Source organism: Lactuca virosa, chromosome 3 (genome assembly GCF_052849685.1).
Source record: "Lactuca virosa cultivar CGN04683 chromosome 3, Lactuca_virosa_CGN04683_v6, whole genome shotgun sequence".
Taxonomy (NCBI): Eukaryota; Viridiplantae; Streptophyta; class Magnoliopsida; order Asterales; family Asteraceae; genus Lactuca; species Lactuca virosa.
In genome coordinates this window covers 410,078,192-410,095,604 of record NC_136428.1, presented here as the reverse complement: position 1 = coordinate 410,095,604, position 17,413 = coordinate 410,078,192, and the positions used below count along the sequence as shown (strand labels likewise).

General features: G+C 39.3%; 1 protein-coding gene across 1 annotated transcript in view; it reads right to left on the bottom strand.

Annotated features, from left to right (window-relative positions):
• Window positions 1-3,149, bottom strand: part of LOC145165027 (uncharacterized) — a 101,436-nt gene extending 98,287 nt beyond the window's left edge. The window contains exon 1 of the mRNA XM_079083667.1: window positions 1,484-3,149. Coding sequence (XP_078939793.1) covers window positions 1,484-3,149 — 1,666 coding nt within the window. The remainder of the gene's footprint in view (window positions 1-1,483) is intronic.
• Window positions 3,150-17,413: the final 14,264 nt, after the last annotated feature.

The window sequence follows — 17,413 nt, the reverse complement described above, 5'->3', positions numbered from 1 at the left end:
TGGAAACTTGAGAGAATAGTCACAAACTTCTTGAAATCGGCCCTCTTAGTTTACACACATCAACTAGTGCAATTTCAAGAACCAAAGCCTCCTTTATATAGTGTGGTGGATTAGGGTTACATCCATGTAAACCCTAATACCCATGTCTTTTCATTTCCATGAGATCCATGGGTTAAAGCTCCATGGAGTATCCATGGACTTTCCATGCAAGCCTAGCCCCAAATAAGCATTAGCCCACACTATATAAATACAAGAGCCCATATTTAATTAGTCATAATTTTGATCTCTAAATTAATTCCAAATTAATTATAGATCAATACTAATTAAATAATATGATTTTATATTAATATATTAGGACTTATAATATATTAATATATCATAACTTATACTATTCTCAAACGATTATCCATAAATTGTTCGGGTGAAGTGCAACCCAAATGGACCATGTCGGGTCGGGTCAAGTACATACCAAATATAGTTATGGACTTAGACACTATATCCAATAGTAATGTAGTAAGAGTGTTATGTAGTTCATGATAAATTCTAATACAAATATGAATCTTCTTTATAATACAACTCAAAGTATACGTCCATACGATCCCAAAAATATAGAGAATGTTTGAATCTGACCTCGCATGAAGAAGTTATGATAAACGAACACTATAAATCTCTATAAAAAGAGGAATTTAAAATAGACTTAGAACTAGCTATTTAAGTCTAATAGAGAGTTGTAGTACTCGTAAATACCTACGCGTGGATATAAAGAACGTCAAAAACGGAGTTCGTATGCAAAAGTTATGGCATTCCGAAGATATCGCTGTCAGAAACCCTAATTTGACTGAACTCACGACGTGAGCATAAAAACTCACGACGTGAGGACTCAAACCGACACATTTCGGATCTAGAAGGTGTGACGAGGCGGCGAGGGGATAAGATCCAAACTCACGGCGTGAACAAGGAGTTTTTCACGACATGAGGAGTCAAAGGGACACCATCCGAAGCTAGGGACCAAATGGCGGGTCTACGAAATGACCCTTCTCAAAATTTAAACCCAAATTTGTTTCAATACATCTTTTCAAAATTTTGGTGAGATTGATCAAACACTCTTGAAAGGAATTTCCATATACCGTAAAATCGTCCATAAAAACCTCAATTATGTTTTCGACATATTCGGAAAAGAAACTAACCATGCAACGTTGGAAAGTGGCCGGGGCGTTACATAATCCAAAGGGCATTCTTCGGTATGCGAAAGTGGCAAATGGACATATAAATGTTGTCTTTTCTTGGTCTTCCGGTGCCACCGGGATTTGGTGAAAACCGGAGTACCCGTCTAGATAACAATAATGTGATTTCCCGGCCAACCTTTTTAACATTTGATCAATGAAAGGTAATGGGAAGTGATCTTTTCTTGTGCTTGCATTGAGTTTGTGGTAGTCAATACATACTCTCCACCCGTTTTGCACACGGGTGGGGACCATCATACCTTTGTTGTTCTCGACTACCGTGATTCCCGTCACTTGCACCGGGCTCACCCACTTGCTATCCGAGATTGGATAGATCATTCCCGCATCTAAGAGCTTCAAAATCTCTTTCTTGACCACTTCCATCATTGGCGGATTCAACCTTCTTTGCGAGTCTCTACTTGGCTTGCATTCATCCTCCATTAGAATTTTGAGCAAGCAAGTGGAGGGGCTCAACCCTTTGATATCCGCAATCGTCCAACCCATGGCTTCTTTATGCTCTCTCAACACCTTGAGGAGTTGCTCTTCTTCACATTCGGTTAAGTGAGTTGAAATGATGACCGGAAGAGTCTCGTTGTTTCCTAAGTACGCATACTTCAAATGTTGAGGAAGGACCTTCAATTCTAATTTCGGAGGTTGAACAAGGGGGGGTGGCAATCTTGTGTGAGTTTGAGGTAATTCAATTTGCTTCACACTAAATTGAGTGGTCTTCTTGATCTCCAAATTGTTAACCAATCTTTCAACTTTGGGGTCTAGTGAGTAGAGCTTCAACTTCTTGGCTAACTTTCCACAATCAAACCCTTTGCTCAAAACCATCTCCAACGTGTCACCATTAGACAACTCGAACAACTCTTGGGTTAATGGTTCAATAACATCAACAAAACACAAGGATGAAACATCACTAGGATATCTCATAGCGTCATAAATGTTAAAACTTATTGTTTCACCATCAAACTCCATTTTTAAGCTTCCCGCATACACATCAATCTTTGTGCTAGTCGTCTTCAAGAATGGTCTCCCAAGTAAAATTATACCCGACTTTGAGGACACTTGTTCATCTAGATCAATCACATAGAAATCCGCCGGGAAGACCAATTGGTTTACTTGCACTAGGACATCCTCCAAAACACCTCTAGGAAAGACACTTGATTTATCCGCAAGAGAGATTATGACACCGGTTTCACTTAAAGGTCCAACATTCGATGATTCATACACCGAATAGGGGATGAAGTTAATAGAAGCACCAAGGTCAAGCATGGCACTACTAAAACTGACATCTCCTATCTTGCAAGGAACCGTAAACATTTCCGGATCTTTGCACTTGGGTGGAAGCTTCCTTTGTAAAACCGCGGACGCATTTTCATTCATCGAAATTTTCTCATTTCCCTTCAACTTCCTCTTGTTGGTACAAAGTTCTTTCAAAAACTTTGCATATCTCGGGATTTGCTTGATTGCATCAAGTAGAGGGATGTTTACTTCCACCTTTCGGAAGGTATCCAAAATCTCTTTTTCCTCCATTTTCTTCTTTGAAGTTGCAAGTCGGGAGGGGAATGGCGGTTGAGTGGCTATTGGAGTCACTAGAGGGGTTGTATTCTTTGGGGCTCCGGCTTGTGCATCATTCTTGACTATAGGTTCTTCAATGGGAATGACTTCTATTTCTTCCTCTTCATCCCTTGGCTTCTTCTTTGAACTACTTTCTCTGGTTTGTTTGCCACTTCTCAAGGTCACCACATTGACATTTGGATTCTTTTCGGTTTGAGAAGGGAGTTTACCACGGGACTCCAACTTGCTTATGGATGTAACTATATCTCCTATTTGTGCTTCAAGGTTGAAGATACTAGTTCTTGTCTCTTTTTGGAATTGTTGGGTACTAGTGGCTAGGGATTTGACAATGTATTCAAGAGACATTCCGGAGCTACTTGGTTGGGATTGAGGAGGTTGTTGGTGGTGCGGAGGGTGTGGTTTGGATTGATAGTGTGGTTGTGGATGTTGGTAATGAGCTTGTGGTGGTGGATAGGAAGGTCTAACCAATGCATTTTGAGGCAATGGTCTTGGGTTGTAGCTCATGTTGGGATTTGGCTTCCAACTTGGATTGTAAGCATTTTGGTAACCGGATGGCTTGTTGTGGTAATTTTGGAACTCTCCCGTGGAATTTACATGTTCCGCATCTTCTTGAAGAATTGGACACATATCCGTAGGATGTCCCATTGTAACACACATCCCACAAACCATCACTTTTGGCATTTGTCCCATGGCTAGCTTTTGGACAACGGAGGTTAGATCTTTGATTTGAGACTCGAGGTTCGATGTTCCCACTTCATTGACTTTGTGTTGTGTGTCTCTTTTCATATCTTGGTGTGGGCCAAAGTGTTCAGAATTCGCGGCTATGGTGTTGAAAAGTTGTCTTGTTTGTTGTGGAGTTTTACTAAAGACATCACCACCACTTGAGGCATCAACTAGTCTCCTCTCCATTGGCAACAATCCCTCATAGAAGTGTTGAATGAGGAGTTGTTCCAAAATTTGGTGTTGTGGGCAACTATAACCCAAATTGTTGAATCTCTCCCAATAATCATGAAAAGTCTCATTTTGACCATGGCGAATTCCACAAATCTCATTTCTAAGACTTGAGACTCTTGAAGCGGGATAGAACTTATCAAGAAAATCTCTTGCCATGTCAGTCCATGAGTTGATCGACCCCGGGGGAAGATAGAACAACCAATCTTTTTCTCTATCAGCCAATGAAAAGGGGAATGCCCTTAGCTTGATTTGGTCATCGGTTGACCCTTGTGGCTTCATACTAGTGAAAATAATGTGGAACATCTTCAAATGCTTATGTGGGTATTCATTCTCCAATCCATGAAAAGTTGGGAGGTGATGGACTAAACTTGACTTCAATTCCGAACCTCCTTCCAAAATCGTGTAATTGATACCGGTTGGAGTTTGTGTAACATCGGTTTCCATCATTTGCCTCAAAGTTCTTTCGGGAACTTCTCCTCCGTCCTCCATTCCAATTGGTTCAATAACGGGTGGATTTTGTTGTAGAGGTGGTGTTTTGGGAATTTCTTGGCGAGGGTCGGGACTAGAATTGGGTTCCATGTCACTTGATGAAGCAGGTTCAACCTCCGGATCCCCGTGAGGATTAGAAGTTTGACCACGTTCAATTCGCTTTTCCTTCGCCAAACGCCTTGCTTCTTTTTCAATTTATGGGTTATAAATAAAGTCACATGTACGCTGAGATCTGGGCATAGAGAAACAAATTGATTAAAAATAAATCAATCCCCGGCAATGGCGCCAAAAATTGGTGGTTGTCGGGGCCAACAAAAATAAATAACCCTAAATCTTTTACAGTAAAATAGTGTATAGTGGTAAAGGGGTCGATCCACGGAGATTGGTTCAATTTATAACTCTATGGAAAATCTCTCTGCAAAAGTACTTGTAAAATGACAATAAAATAAAAATGGGGGGGGGGGGTTTAGTTCTTTTTGATTGCTTGACAAAATTAAAACTAACTAGAATGTAAATATGACAAGTAAACAAGTAAAAGATTTGATTAAATTCAATGAAGTGAAATTGGTTGATTTTGGGTACACCACATGGATGACATGGTTGACTTATCATTAGACTAAATAGAATAACACTTGTGAATTGGTTTAACTTGGCTATAGCAATTCATAAGCACAAATTGCCTCAACTCTTCTTAGATGTTAAAATGGCTAGAGGAGCTCTTAACACATTTCCTTAATTGAAGTCACAAAATCAATGAAGCATAAAATCTTGTGAAAATCAATTAGCTTTAAGTTGTAAGAGTTACCAAGTCCAAAAGATAATCAAATGCTTACATTATCATTATGGAGGAAACATTTCCATGGTCCAAATGAAATGAAAACAAACATATAAACCATTTGTTGCTTACTAATTTGAAAGTCCATTACAAAATAAGCATTCATTCATCTAAGCTCATGATCAAATATAAATAAACACAACAAGATGTTTAACTAGAAAACATTTCCATAAATTTCAACACAAGATAATAATAGTCCACAAAACAACCAATCATCCATGGGATTAAACCCTAATCAACCAAATGAAAGTTTAGCCAAGCATGGCCAAAGTAACAGAAAGACAATATAGTTTTGTGGTACCAAACATTGTTCTAGTTGCAAGATGGAAAGAAATTACACTAATCTTCAAAAATCTTCAAATCTTCCAAAGCCCTCTTGAGAGACAATTGTGTGTGTTCTTCAAGTGATAATCCTCAAGAATGCTCCCAAACTCCAGCAGATAAGGTTCATTTCCCGATTCAAAAAGTTGCCCAAAAGCTACCCACCAACTTTCCACAAGTAGAGTCAACAAGTCAAAACTCGGAATCAAGTCAGCACATTTCACGCGGACCACGTATGGGTCCACACAGACCGCGTAGGTCACGCTGAATGTGGGACTTGGGCCATTTAACATGCGATCTAGCCCAATCTTCTCATTCACACTTCAGCCCACATGCATAACTCTTTAGAGCCCATTTGTGCCATTCCAAAGCCTTCTTTGATTGATCCAATTCTCCTTAATCTTCCTCAACTCGAGTCCTCGTCCAATATAAAATCCAACGCGCATCCCGCTTGTACTGACACCGAGCCCAATCGCCACACTTCAAGTTCACGAACAAATTGCAAGCCCCTAATAGTCCCGCACTCCTTCCATACCTCCAATGACAAATAGTCTTCGATAAATCCTGCAAATAAGCTCAAAAGACTGGAAAGCACCCGGTAAAGGAGAAAAATAACAAAAAGAGAAAATATGCATGAAGATTAACTAAAATGAGATGGAATGTGCTAAAATAAACTATAAAAAGAAGTAAATAAAATGAAACTATCACCACTTCTCTCCTTTCTCCCTCTCGGCCAAACTATATTTATATATATAAAAAAAAGAGATTTAGAGAGTTGACTTTATGTTGCCACCTCTTTATTACACAACATATAACCATGCACTTCTCATGCATCCATACACCCATCACTTCAACTCTCTCCCCCCCCCCTCTCTTTTTCTTCTTCGACCGAGAGCAAGAGGAAAACACACACACACACACACACCTTCAAACTCCCTTCAAACTCTCTCAAGTATTGTTTTCCTTCTCCCTCCAAAATCTCGAAGTTTTGCTTGTGTATCAAGACGATTTTCACAAGAACATCATCATTTCTTGGTAAGTTATACATATCCAAGAATTATATAACTCTTTTCTCATGTTAGATCCCTTCTCTTAAACATTTGTGGTAATCATACTCCTAGAATCATCTCAAGTTCGAGATCCACATCAAGGTGTTGCTAGGACCAAAAATCTTCTTCACATCTTCTTCAAAACCGAAACAACTAAGAAAGGTGAGTTCATACCCCCTTGTTTTCGGTTTTTACTTATTTTTGGGGGAGAATACAAGTATTATGTGATGATCTATGTGTGTTTGCATGTTATGAGTGTTTTCTTTAGTGTTTGGTTGTGATAATATGTAATACTTGTGATATTTCGAGATCTATAGAAAAAAGGGAGAAAGAATCATAAACAAAAACATAATAAACAACATACATCATAGATCCAAGGGTCCTTAAGCTTAAAAAGTGAAAAACAAAGCCAAAGAACTTTACAAGTGTCATTTTTGCAAAAATAACAAAGATTGGGTGTAAATTGATAATTATCAGTTTTATGAGGGTTATAAGGTATTTATTTGTATAAAAGATGATTTTTATGAAAATAATACTTCTCAAAGGGTCAAAAACATAAATTTTAGCTTATTGGGCTTTAAATTGGGCCTCACGAGTTTTTAGGCCCAAGGTTGCGAAAAAATGAAGTTTTGAGGGGCTGAAATGTTAAACTTAACAAACTCTGAGTCTAAAATGTAAATCAACTATTTCAGGGGATGAAAATGATTTTATTACCAAATTGGACTAAAAATGCGAAGTTTTTGATTTTGGGGTCAAAATTGTAAAACTTACGGAAATTGGGCCAAAAATGTAAACTTTTTACAAATAAAGGCTGGAGATGACAAATGCAATAGCTTTGGACTGAAATTACTATTCAAATAAAGTTTGGGTGGAAAATGTCAAGAAAAAATGGTTTAAGGATCAAAAATGTCAATTTTCATAAAAAGGGACTAAAAGTGCCATTTTTAAAGAAAAAGGGGCCAAAATGGTCAATATAAATGTTTTTGGGCCAAATAAACAATTATGAATGTTTGTGTTAAAAATATCAAGCTCATAACGCATGATTCTATATATATATATATATATATATATATATATATATATATATATATATATATATATATATATATATATATATATATATATATATATATATATATATATATATATAAAGCTTCGTTATAATTCAAACGTTAAGATATTTTTTTAAAAACATTGTGAATAAACATTTAGCATACAACAAATACCAACAATACGAACTTAAACTCGATAAAACATAAGCGATTCAATGGTTGAGCCCAAATACCTTCTATTCGTGCTATTGGGCCTTTGTGGCCCAATATCATGATTATTGGGCCCAATATAATTACACATGTTTATTGGGCCTCAAGTGACCCAATTACATGCCTAATGGACCATCAATGGCTGTTACATGCTATTGGGTCGTAGTGGCCCATTTGCATTGCTAGTAAGGTCCAAATCAAACATATGCGTGATCGGCTAACGTGTCCGTCGCATACTCGACAGCCTATAATAACATGCGTGATTAGTGGGCCCCCGTACTCCTCTTCTCTTCGTCTGTTAGGCTTACCCTTTTATTTAAGTAAACATAAATCAGGTTGTTAAACAAGGTTATTCAATTTCATTTGGATTTAGTGAGTAATAACGGGCGACACCAATAAGTGTCGGTCGTAGTCTGTAGTTATAATCAAAATCTCCTGGAGGGAGAGCGAGAGTTTGTGTATAGATCTATACGGGGGTGACTCCCCCACACCTAAGTTGTTCGCTACAGTTAGACTCAGGCAGTCTAGGGTGACAAAATCTTAATTCAATACCGGCTTTCATTATAATGCCAAGACAGACGAAATAGTCATTATTATGCATGGTTATAACGACTCACATAGAGATCCAATACCATCTAAGTAATCATGGGAAATCATATTCATTCGTTGTGATGATACAATAATACACTACGATTATACTATTTATATCGGAAAACATTGGGTTTTCCGGGGGAACAACATTATTCACTTTTACTTTCGATAACTATAATACAAGAATTCATTATGAGAAACATACTACTTTTACACGTTTTGTAATCATTCACGCATATACTTATGGATCATCACACCTATTTTGTAAACAATTACCATTTCAGAAAATATCGGATTTTCTGGGTTTTACAAACTACACAAAACATTTTCATATCAAACCTGCTTATGAACTCACCAACATTATATGTGTTGACCGTTTTCAAAATAACTTGTATTCTCAGGTAACAGATAAGCTGAAGGAAATGACCAAGTGTGTTAGGATGTTATGTTTTATGACTCTCAAAAAATTTATGCTATGGATATGTAATATTTAGACAATGTACTTGATGTGAACAAGGTCAGTTGTAATGTATTAATGCATGGTGATGTTTATCTTTTGTTTCATGTATATTCATTGTGATGATATTTCAATTTAAGTCACGCGAGCCCTCGGACATTTCCGCCGTCTGGTTCGGGGGTGTGACAGGTTGGTATCAGAGCTCTGTTTATAGTGAACTGGCATATCTAACCACACATTGATATGCAACTATAAACCCAAAGAGGGACTAAATAACTCTGAACAAAACAAATAAAATATACTAATAAACACTCTTACTTGTGCGACTTAGAAAAATGAACATAATAACAAATCAAAGAAGATGATTGGGAAAACCAGACGTCTCGGTTAAGCCAGGACTGTTTACAGTTGTATTAAGGATGAATGTAGCCTGATCAACTACATTTCTTCAAAACTATCACATGCCCTGGAGCAATCGCGATGGTCAGTAAACCTAAGGCACACCCTTTTGTTAAACAAGAGGAGAACATCAACCCAATTTTTATAACAACTAAAAGTATCTTAGGAATAATAATAGTTTATTTATATACCCTCTCGCAGACAGTATGGCCGGCTTCCATCATCCTGGAGATCCGTATTTCCCTAACCAGGGGATAACGGATGGCTGGAAGAGGAACCTGAAGAAGACCCAGAGGAGGAGTCTGAAGAGGAACCTAAAGCGGAAGTCGAGGGCGGACCTGCTGAGCCAGTGGTAGACTTGGAAGAAGAAGAAGCCGAAGAAGACCCCGAAGGGGAGTCCGAGGAAGAACCCGGTGATGACAACGATGGTGATTCGGACGGGGAGTCCGAAGTCATCAACCCACCTTACCCGATTAGGGTGCCCGCTCATCGGATGGGCCCAAATGGCCCCACGCCTCCATAGGGCATGGATATTTGGAGATGGAGCAGTCAGCAGGGGCTGCAACCCCCATATGGGATGGCCAGGGAATTTTATGATCTGAGAGACGGAGGGCCAGCCGACCGGGCACTTCCTGTCAAGGAGAAGCGGTTCAGGATCCCGCTGTTGTCACTGGTATGTTTCTCCTTAACCACACATATGCATGCATTCTGTTTGATACCGGGGCAGAGCGAAGTTTTATTAGTAATAAATTCAAACATTTGCTAAAACAACAACCCCAAAAGCTTAATGAAACCTTTACGGTGGAAATGGCTAATGGGAAAACAGAATCAACTGGGGAAATCTACGTAGGATGTACCCTAACCTTAAATCACCATGCCTTTCAAATAAACTTGATGCCTGTAACTATTAGGAGTTTTGATGTGATTATCGGCATGGACTGGTTGATCCCCCATCATGCCGAAATTATGAGTCGCGAGAAGGCCGTTCGCCTTCATCTCCCTAACCACGAAACCCTAATTATATACGGAGACAAACCCAGTACGAACCTTCGTCTTATCTCGTGCATTAAGGCACAGAAGTATCTACAAAAGAAGGACTTGGCGTTTCTGGCTCACATAGTGGATAAGTCCAAGGAAGAGGTCAATATTCGAGACATCCCAGTGGCTTGCGATTTCCGGGATGTCTTTCCTGAAGATCTTCCAGGGATACCCCTAGAAAGACAAGTCGAGTTCTGAATTGACCTTGTGCCAAGAGCTACACCCATTGCCAAATCACCCTATAGGTTGGCTCCTACGATGATGCAAGAACTGTCAAGCAAACTCAGCGAACTCTTGAGCAAAGGATTCATCCGACCTAGCTTCTCACCCTGGGGAGCTCCGATCCTCTTTGTTAACAAAAAGAACGGATCCTTTAGGATGTGTATCGATTATAGAGAACTGAATAAGCTCACTATCAAAAATCGCTACCCACTTCCGCGAATCGAAGATCTATTCGACAAACTTCAAGGAGCGAACTACTTCTCTAAGATAGATCTGTGATCCGGCTACCACCAACTCAAGGTCCGGGAAGCGGATATCCCCAAGACCGCTTTCCGAACTCGCTATGGACATTATGAATTTGTTGTAATGCCCTTCGGTCTAACGAATGCCCCTGCCGCATTCATGGACCTGATGAATCGATTCTTCCAACCATTCCTCGACAACTTTGTCATCGTTTTCATCGACGATATCCTGGTCTATTCTCGAAGCGAAGAGGAGCATAGTCGACATCGCCGGCAAATTTTGGAAACCCTACGAACCGAAAATTTATACGCAAAACTCTCTAAGTGTGAGTTCTGGCTCCGTAGCGTAAACTTTTTAGGTCATGTTGTCAGTCAAGAAGGGATACATGTGTACCCTTCTAAGATCAAATCCATTGAAGGATGGGCAGTCCCAACGACACCCACAGAAATTCGTCAATTTTTGGGTCTCGCAGCCTACTACAGAAGATTCATTCAGAACTTCTCCAAAACAGCCAAGCCACTTACCATGCTTACACAAAAGGGCGTACCATTTGAATGGATAGAAAAGCAGGAGGTTGCCTTCCGAACTCTGAAACGAGCTCTCTGTAGTGCACCAGTACTATCATTACCAGAGGGAACTGAGGACTTCGTAGTTTACTGCGATGCTTCGAATCAGGGTTTAGGCTGTGTACTCATGCAGCGTGGGAAGGTGATAGCTTATGCATCCCGACAACTAAAGACACATGAGTTGAATTATACCACCCATGATCTCAAATTGGGAGCTGTGGTCTTTGCCTTGAAGATTTGGAGGCACTACCTTTTATGGTACAAAGTGCACCATTTTCACCGAACACAAGAGCCTCCAACACATTTTAAATCAAAAGGAGTTAAACATGAGGCAGCAAAGATGGGTTGAGCTGGTAAACGATTATGAGTGTGAAATCAAGTACCACCCCAGGAAGGCTAACGTGGTAGCTGATGCCTTGAGTCGGAAAGAATACTCAAATCGTCGTGTGAAGACTCTTTCAATAACCATTCAATCCCATCTGTCCTCACAAATCAAAGCAGCCCAGTTCGACGCCATGAAGACAGAAAACAGAACAAGCAAAGCGTTACGTGGAATGGAAAAGAACTTCAAAGTCAAGGAGGATGGAAGATATTATTTCATGAACCGAATTTAGGTTCCTAAACTTGGGGGATTCAGAGAGGTAGTCATGAATGAGGCCCATAAGACACGATGCTCCATCCATCCGGGTTCAGATAAAATGTACATGGATATCAAGCAACATTATTGGTGGCCTAACATGAAGGCAAAAATTGCCACTTACGTTAGCAAGTGCCTTACTTGCGCTAAAGTGAAGGTACAATATTAGAAGCCCTCGGGACTATTACAACAACCGGTAATACCCGAGTGGAAATGGGAAAGGATTACCATGGACTTTGTGACCAAATTACCAAGACAACTGATGGATTGGATGCCATATGGGTAATAGTTGATAGGTTGACAAAATCCGCTCATTTCCTGCCAATAAAGGAATCATACAAGATGGAACGATTTACGAGAATCTACATCAAGGAAATCGTGAGACTCCATGGAGTAACAATATCTATCATCTCAGATCGAGATAGCAGATTCACTTCACGCTTTTGGAAAACGCTTCAGAAAGCTATGGGAACACAACTCGACATGAGCACTGCCTACCACCCACAAACGGATGGTCAAAGTGAGCAAACCATTCAAGCGCTTGAAGATATGCTTCGAGCATGTGTGATAGACTTTGGAAGGTCGTGGGATACCCACTTGCCTTCAATTGAGTTTTCATACAACAACAATTATCACACAAGCATCAAAGTTGCTCCTTTTGAAGCATTATATGGGTGTAAATGTAGATCACCATTGTGTTGGCCTGAGGTAGGTGACACTCAGCTAGCAAGAGGACAAATACCAAACAATGCGTTAACAGGACCAGAAATCATACGCGAAACGACAGAGAAGATAGTTCAAATCAGAGCTCGACTTCAAGCGTCACGAGACCGACATAAGAGCTACGCTGATAAACGGCGAAAGCCCTTGGAATTTCAAGTCGGGGATCGGGTGTTGTTAAAAGTCTCTCCCTGGAAAGTGGTGATTCGTTTCGGGAAACGGGGAAAACTAAACCCACGGTACATTGGACCATTCGAGATTCTTGCCCGAATCGGTCCAGTGGCTTATAGACTGCAGCTACCTGCCGAACTCAGCAGTGTACACCCCGTGTTCCATATTTCCAATTTGAAGAAGTGCTTATCCAATGAAACTCTCGTCATCACATTGGAAGAAATTGAAATCAACGAGAATCTCATGTTCATTGAGGAACCAGTTGAAATCATAGACAGGGAAGTGAAGCGTACTAAGCAAAGTCGCGTTCCGATTATGAAAGTTCGGTGGAACGCAAAACGTGGACCGGAATTCACATGGGAACGCGAAGACCAGATGAAGCAAAAGTACCCTCACTTATTCTCGCATTCTCAAATCTAGCTTCAAAAAGAATTTCGGGACGAAATTCCCTCTAACGGGGGGATGATGTCACAACTAGGAATTCTAAGGTTTTTGTAAACATTAACAAGAGTAACATTTGTGGCTAAAACTTGAAAGTATGCATGATGTTTATTCAATGAAAAGAAAATTTCATCAAACACTCTATACAAACACTTCAAATGGTCAACAAAAGATTGGAAACCCTAAAAATCCCGGTTTAAGTCCATTATGGACTAGGATTTCCTTATTGGGCCTAATGGACCAATAAGCTTCCAATTTGACTATTTTGGGCTTAGGACCCTTAAAGGGCCCTAATTGGACCCACTTTCATGAAACTTAACATTTTGGGCCATAATGGACCCCAAATGAATTGGTTTACCTTAATGGGCCTTGTTGGGCCATACAAATCCAATTAATCCTAATGGGCCACAAATCCATTCTTTTATGCAAGATTCGGCCGTAAACCCTCCTAAAGGCCTAATGGGCCGAAAACCATCAATTTGGGCTTCATATTATCGGACTCAAGCACTAAAGGCCCAAACCACTTCTCTCCTTTCTCTCTCTCGGCCCAACTATATTTTTATATAAAAAAAAGAGATTTAGAGAGTTGACTTTATGTTGACACCTCTTTATTACACAACATATAACCATGCACTTCTCATGCATCCATACACCCATCACTTCAACTCTCCCCCCCCCCCCCTCTCTTTTTCTTCTTTGGCCGAGAGCAAGAGGAAAACACACACACACACACACACACCTTCAAACTTCCTTCAAACTCTCTCAAGTATTATCTTCCTTCTCCCTCCAAAATCTCAAAGTTTTGCTTGTGTATCAAGAGGATTTTCACAAGAACATCATCATTTCTTGGTAAGTTATACATATCCAAGAATTATATAACTCTTTTCTCATGTTAGATCCCTTCTCTTAAACATTTGTGGTAATCATACTCCTAGAATCATCTCAAGTTCGAGATCCACATCAAGGTGTTGCTAGGACCAAAAATCTTCTTCACATCTTCTTCAAAACCGAAACAACTAAGCAAGGTGAGTTCATACCCCCTTGTTTTCGGTTTTTACTTGTTTTTGGGGGAGAATACAAGTATTATGTGATGATCTATGTGTGTTTGCATGTTATGAGTGTTTTCTTTAGTTTTTGGTTGTGATAATATGTAATACTTGTGATATTTCGAGATCTATAGCAAAAATGTTGAAAGAATCATAAACAAAAACATAATAAACAACATACATCATAGATCCAAGGGTCCTTAAGCTTAAAAAGTGAAAAACAAAGCCAAAGAACTTTACAAGTGTCATTTTTGCAAAAATAACAAAGATTGGGTGTAAATTGATAATTATCGGTTTTATGAGGGTTATAAGGTATTTATTTGTATAAAAGCTGATTTTTATGAAAATAATACTTCTCAAAGGGTCAAAAACATAAATTTTAGCTTATTGGGCTTTAAATGGGGCCTCACGAGTTTTTAGGACCAAGGTTGCGAAAAAATGAAGTTTTGAGGGGCTGAAATGTAAAACTTAACAAACTATGAGTCTAAAACGTAAATAAACTATTTCAGGGGTTGAAATTGATTTTATTACCAAATTGGACTAAAAATGCGAAGTTTTTGATTTTGGGGTCAAAATTGTAAAACTTACGAAAATTGGGCCAAAAATGTAAAATTTTTACAAATAAAGGTTGGAGATGACAAATGCAATAGTTTTGGACTGAAATTACTATTCAAATAAAGTTTGGGTGGAAAATGTCAAGAAAAAATGGTTTAAGGACCAAAAATGTCAATTTTCATAAAAAGGGACTAAAAGTGCCATTTTGAAAGAAAAAGGGGCCAAAATGGTGAATCTAAATGTTTTTGGGCCAAATAAACAATTATGAATGTTTGGGTTAAAAATATCAAGCTTATATATATATATATATATATATATATATATATATATATATATATATATATATATATATATATATATATATATATATATATATATATATATATATATGTATAAGTAAAGCTTCGTTATAATTCAAACGTTAAGATATTTTTTAAAAACATTGTGAATAAACATTTAGCATACAACAAATACCAACAATACGAACTTAAACTCGATAAAACATAAGCGATTCAATGGTTGGGCCCAAATACCTTCTATTCGTGCTATTGGGCCTTTGTGGCCTAATATCATGATTATTGGGCCCAATATAATTACACATGTTTATTGGACCTCATGTGACCCAATTACATGCCTAATGGACCCTCAATGGCTTTTACATGCTATTGGGCCGTAGTGGCCCATTTGCATTGCTAGTAAGGTCCAAATCAAACATATGCGTGATGGGCTAACGTGTCTATCGCATACTCGACAGCCTATAATAACATACGCGATTAGTGGGCCCCCGTAGTCCTCTTCTCTTCGTCTGTTAGGCTTACCCTTTTATTCAAGTAAACATAAATCAGGTTGTTAAACAAGGTTATTCAATTTCATTTGGATTTAGTGACTAATAACGGGCGACACCAATAAGTGTCGGTCATAGTCTGTAGTTATAATCAAAGTCTCCTCAAGGGAGAGCGAGAGTTTGTGTGTAGATCTATACGGGTGTAACTCCCCCACACCTAAGTTGATCGCTACAGTTAGACTCGGCCAGTCTAGGATGACAAAATCTTAATTTAATACCGGCTTTCATTAGAATGCCAAGACAGACAAAATAGTCATTATTATGCATGGTTATAACGACTCATATAGAGATCCAATACCATCTAAGTAATCATGGGAAATCATATTCATTCGTTGTGACGATACAATAATACAAGACGATCATACTATTTATATCGGAAAACATCGGGTTTTCCGGGGGAACAACATTATTCACTTTTACTTTCGATAACTATAATACAAGAATTCATTATGAGAAACATACTACTTTTACACGTTTTGAAATCATTCACGCATATACTTATGGATCATCACACCTATTTCGTAAGCAATTGCCGTTTCAGAAAGTATCGGATTTTATAGGTTTTACAAACTACACAAAACATTTTCATATCAAACCTGCTTTTGAACTCACCAACATTATATGTGTTGACCGTTTTCAAAATAACTTGTATTCTCATGTAACAGATAAGCTGAAGAAAATTACCAAGTGTGTTAGGATGTTATGTTTTGTAACTCTCAAACAATTTATGCTATGGATATGTAATATTTAGACAATGTACTTGATGTGAACAAGGTCAGTTGTAATGTATTAATGCATGGTGATGTTTATGTTATGTTTCATGTATATTCATTTTGATGATATTTCAATTTAAGTCACGCGATCCCTCGGACGTTTCCGCCGTCTGGTTCGGGGGTGTGACATGAGGCAAATTACCCTACTCACGATCTGGAACTGGGGGCAGTGGTGTTTTCCCTCAAGATTTGGAGGCATTACTTGTATGGAGTGCGGTGCACCATTTACACCGACCACAAGAGTCTGAAGTATTTGATGGACCAACAGAACCTCAACGTACGACAGAGAAGGTGGTTGGACGTGCTAAAAGACTATGATTGCGAGATTCTATACCACCCAGAGAAGGCCAACGTTGTGGTCGACGCTTTGAGCCATAAGACGACAGGTTCCCCGATTAGGAATGTGTGTTTGAGGATGATAGTGATCTCTCCATTGTTGGAGATGATCAAAGAGGCTCAGGTTGAGGGAGTAAAGAAAGAGAATTGGAAGGTAGAAAGGATCTGAGGGCAGTATCCTTTGTTTGGTAAGGATAGTCGAGGCCTATTGACGCAGTGTGGTCGGGTGTGGGTACCGACGACTGGGGGAGTGAGACAAAAGATATTGGAGGAAGCGCATAAGTCCAGGTTCTCTATACATCCAGGAGCTACGAAAATGTATAGGGACTTGAGGCTGAGTTATTGGTGGCCGTGCGTGAAGCGGGAAATTGCGTGGTTTGTAGAGCGGTGCTTGACTTGCAGGAAGGTCAAGGCCGAGCATCATCGGCCTCAAGGTAAGGTCCAGCCGCTACCCAGTCCCATGTGGAAGTGGGAGGAGATCACGATGGACTTCATTACGAAGTTGCCAAGGACGTCAAGGGGTGTGGATGTCGTATGGGTGATTGTGGATAGACTAACGAAGAGTGCCCATTTCATTCCGATATCAGAAAGTAGATCCGCTGAGAAGTTGGCGGATATTTACATGCGTGAGGTAGTGGCTAGACATGGGGTTCCTGTGTC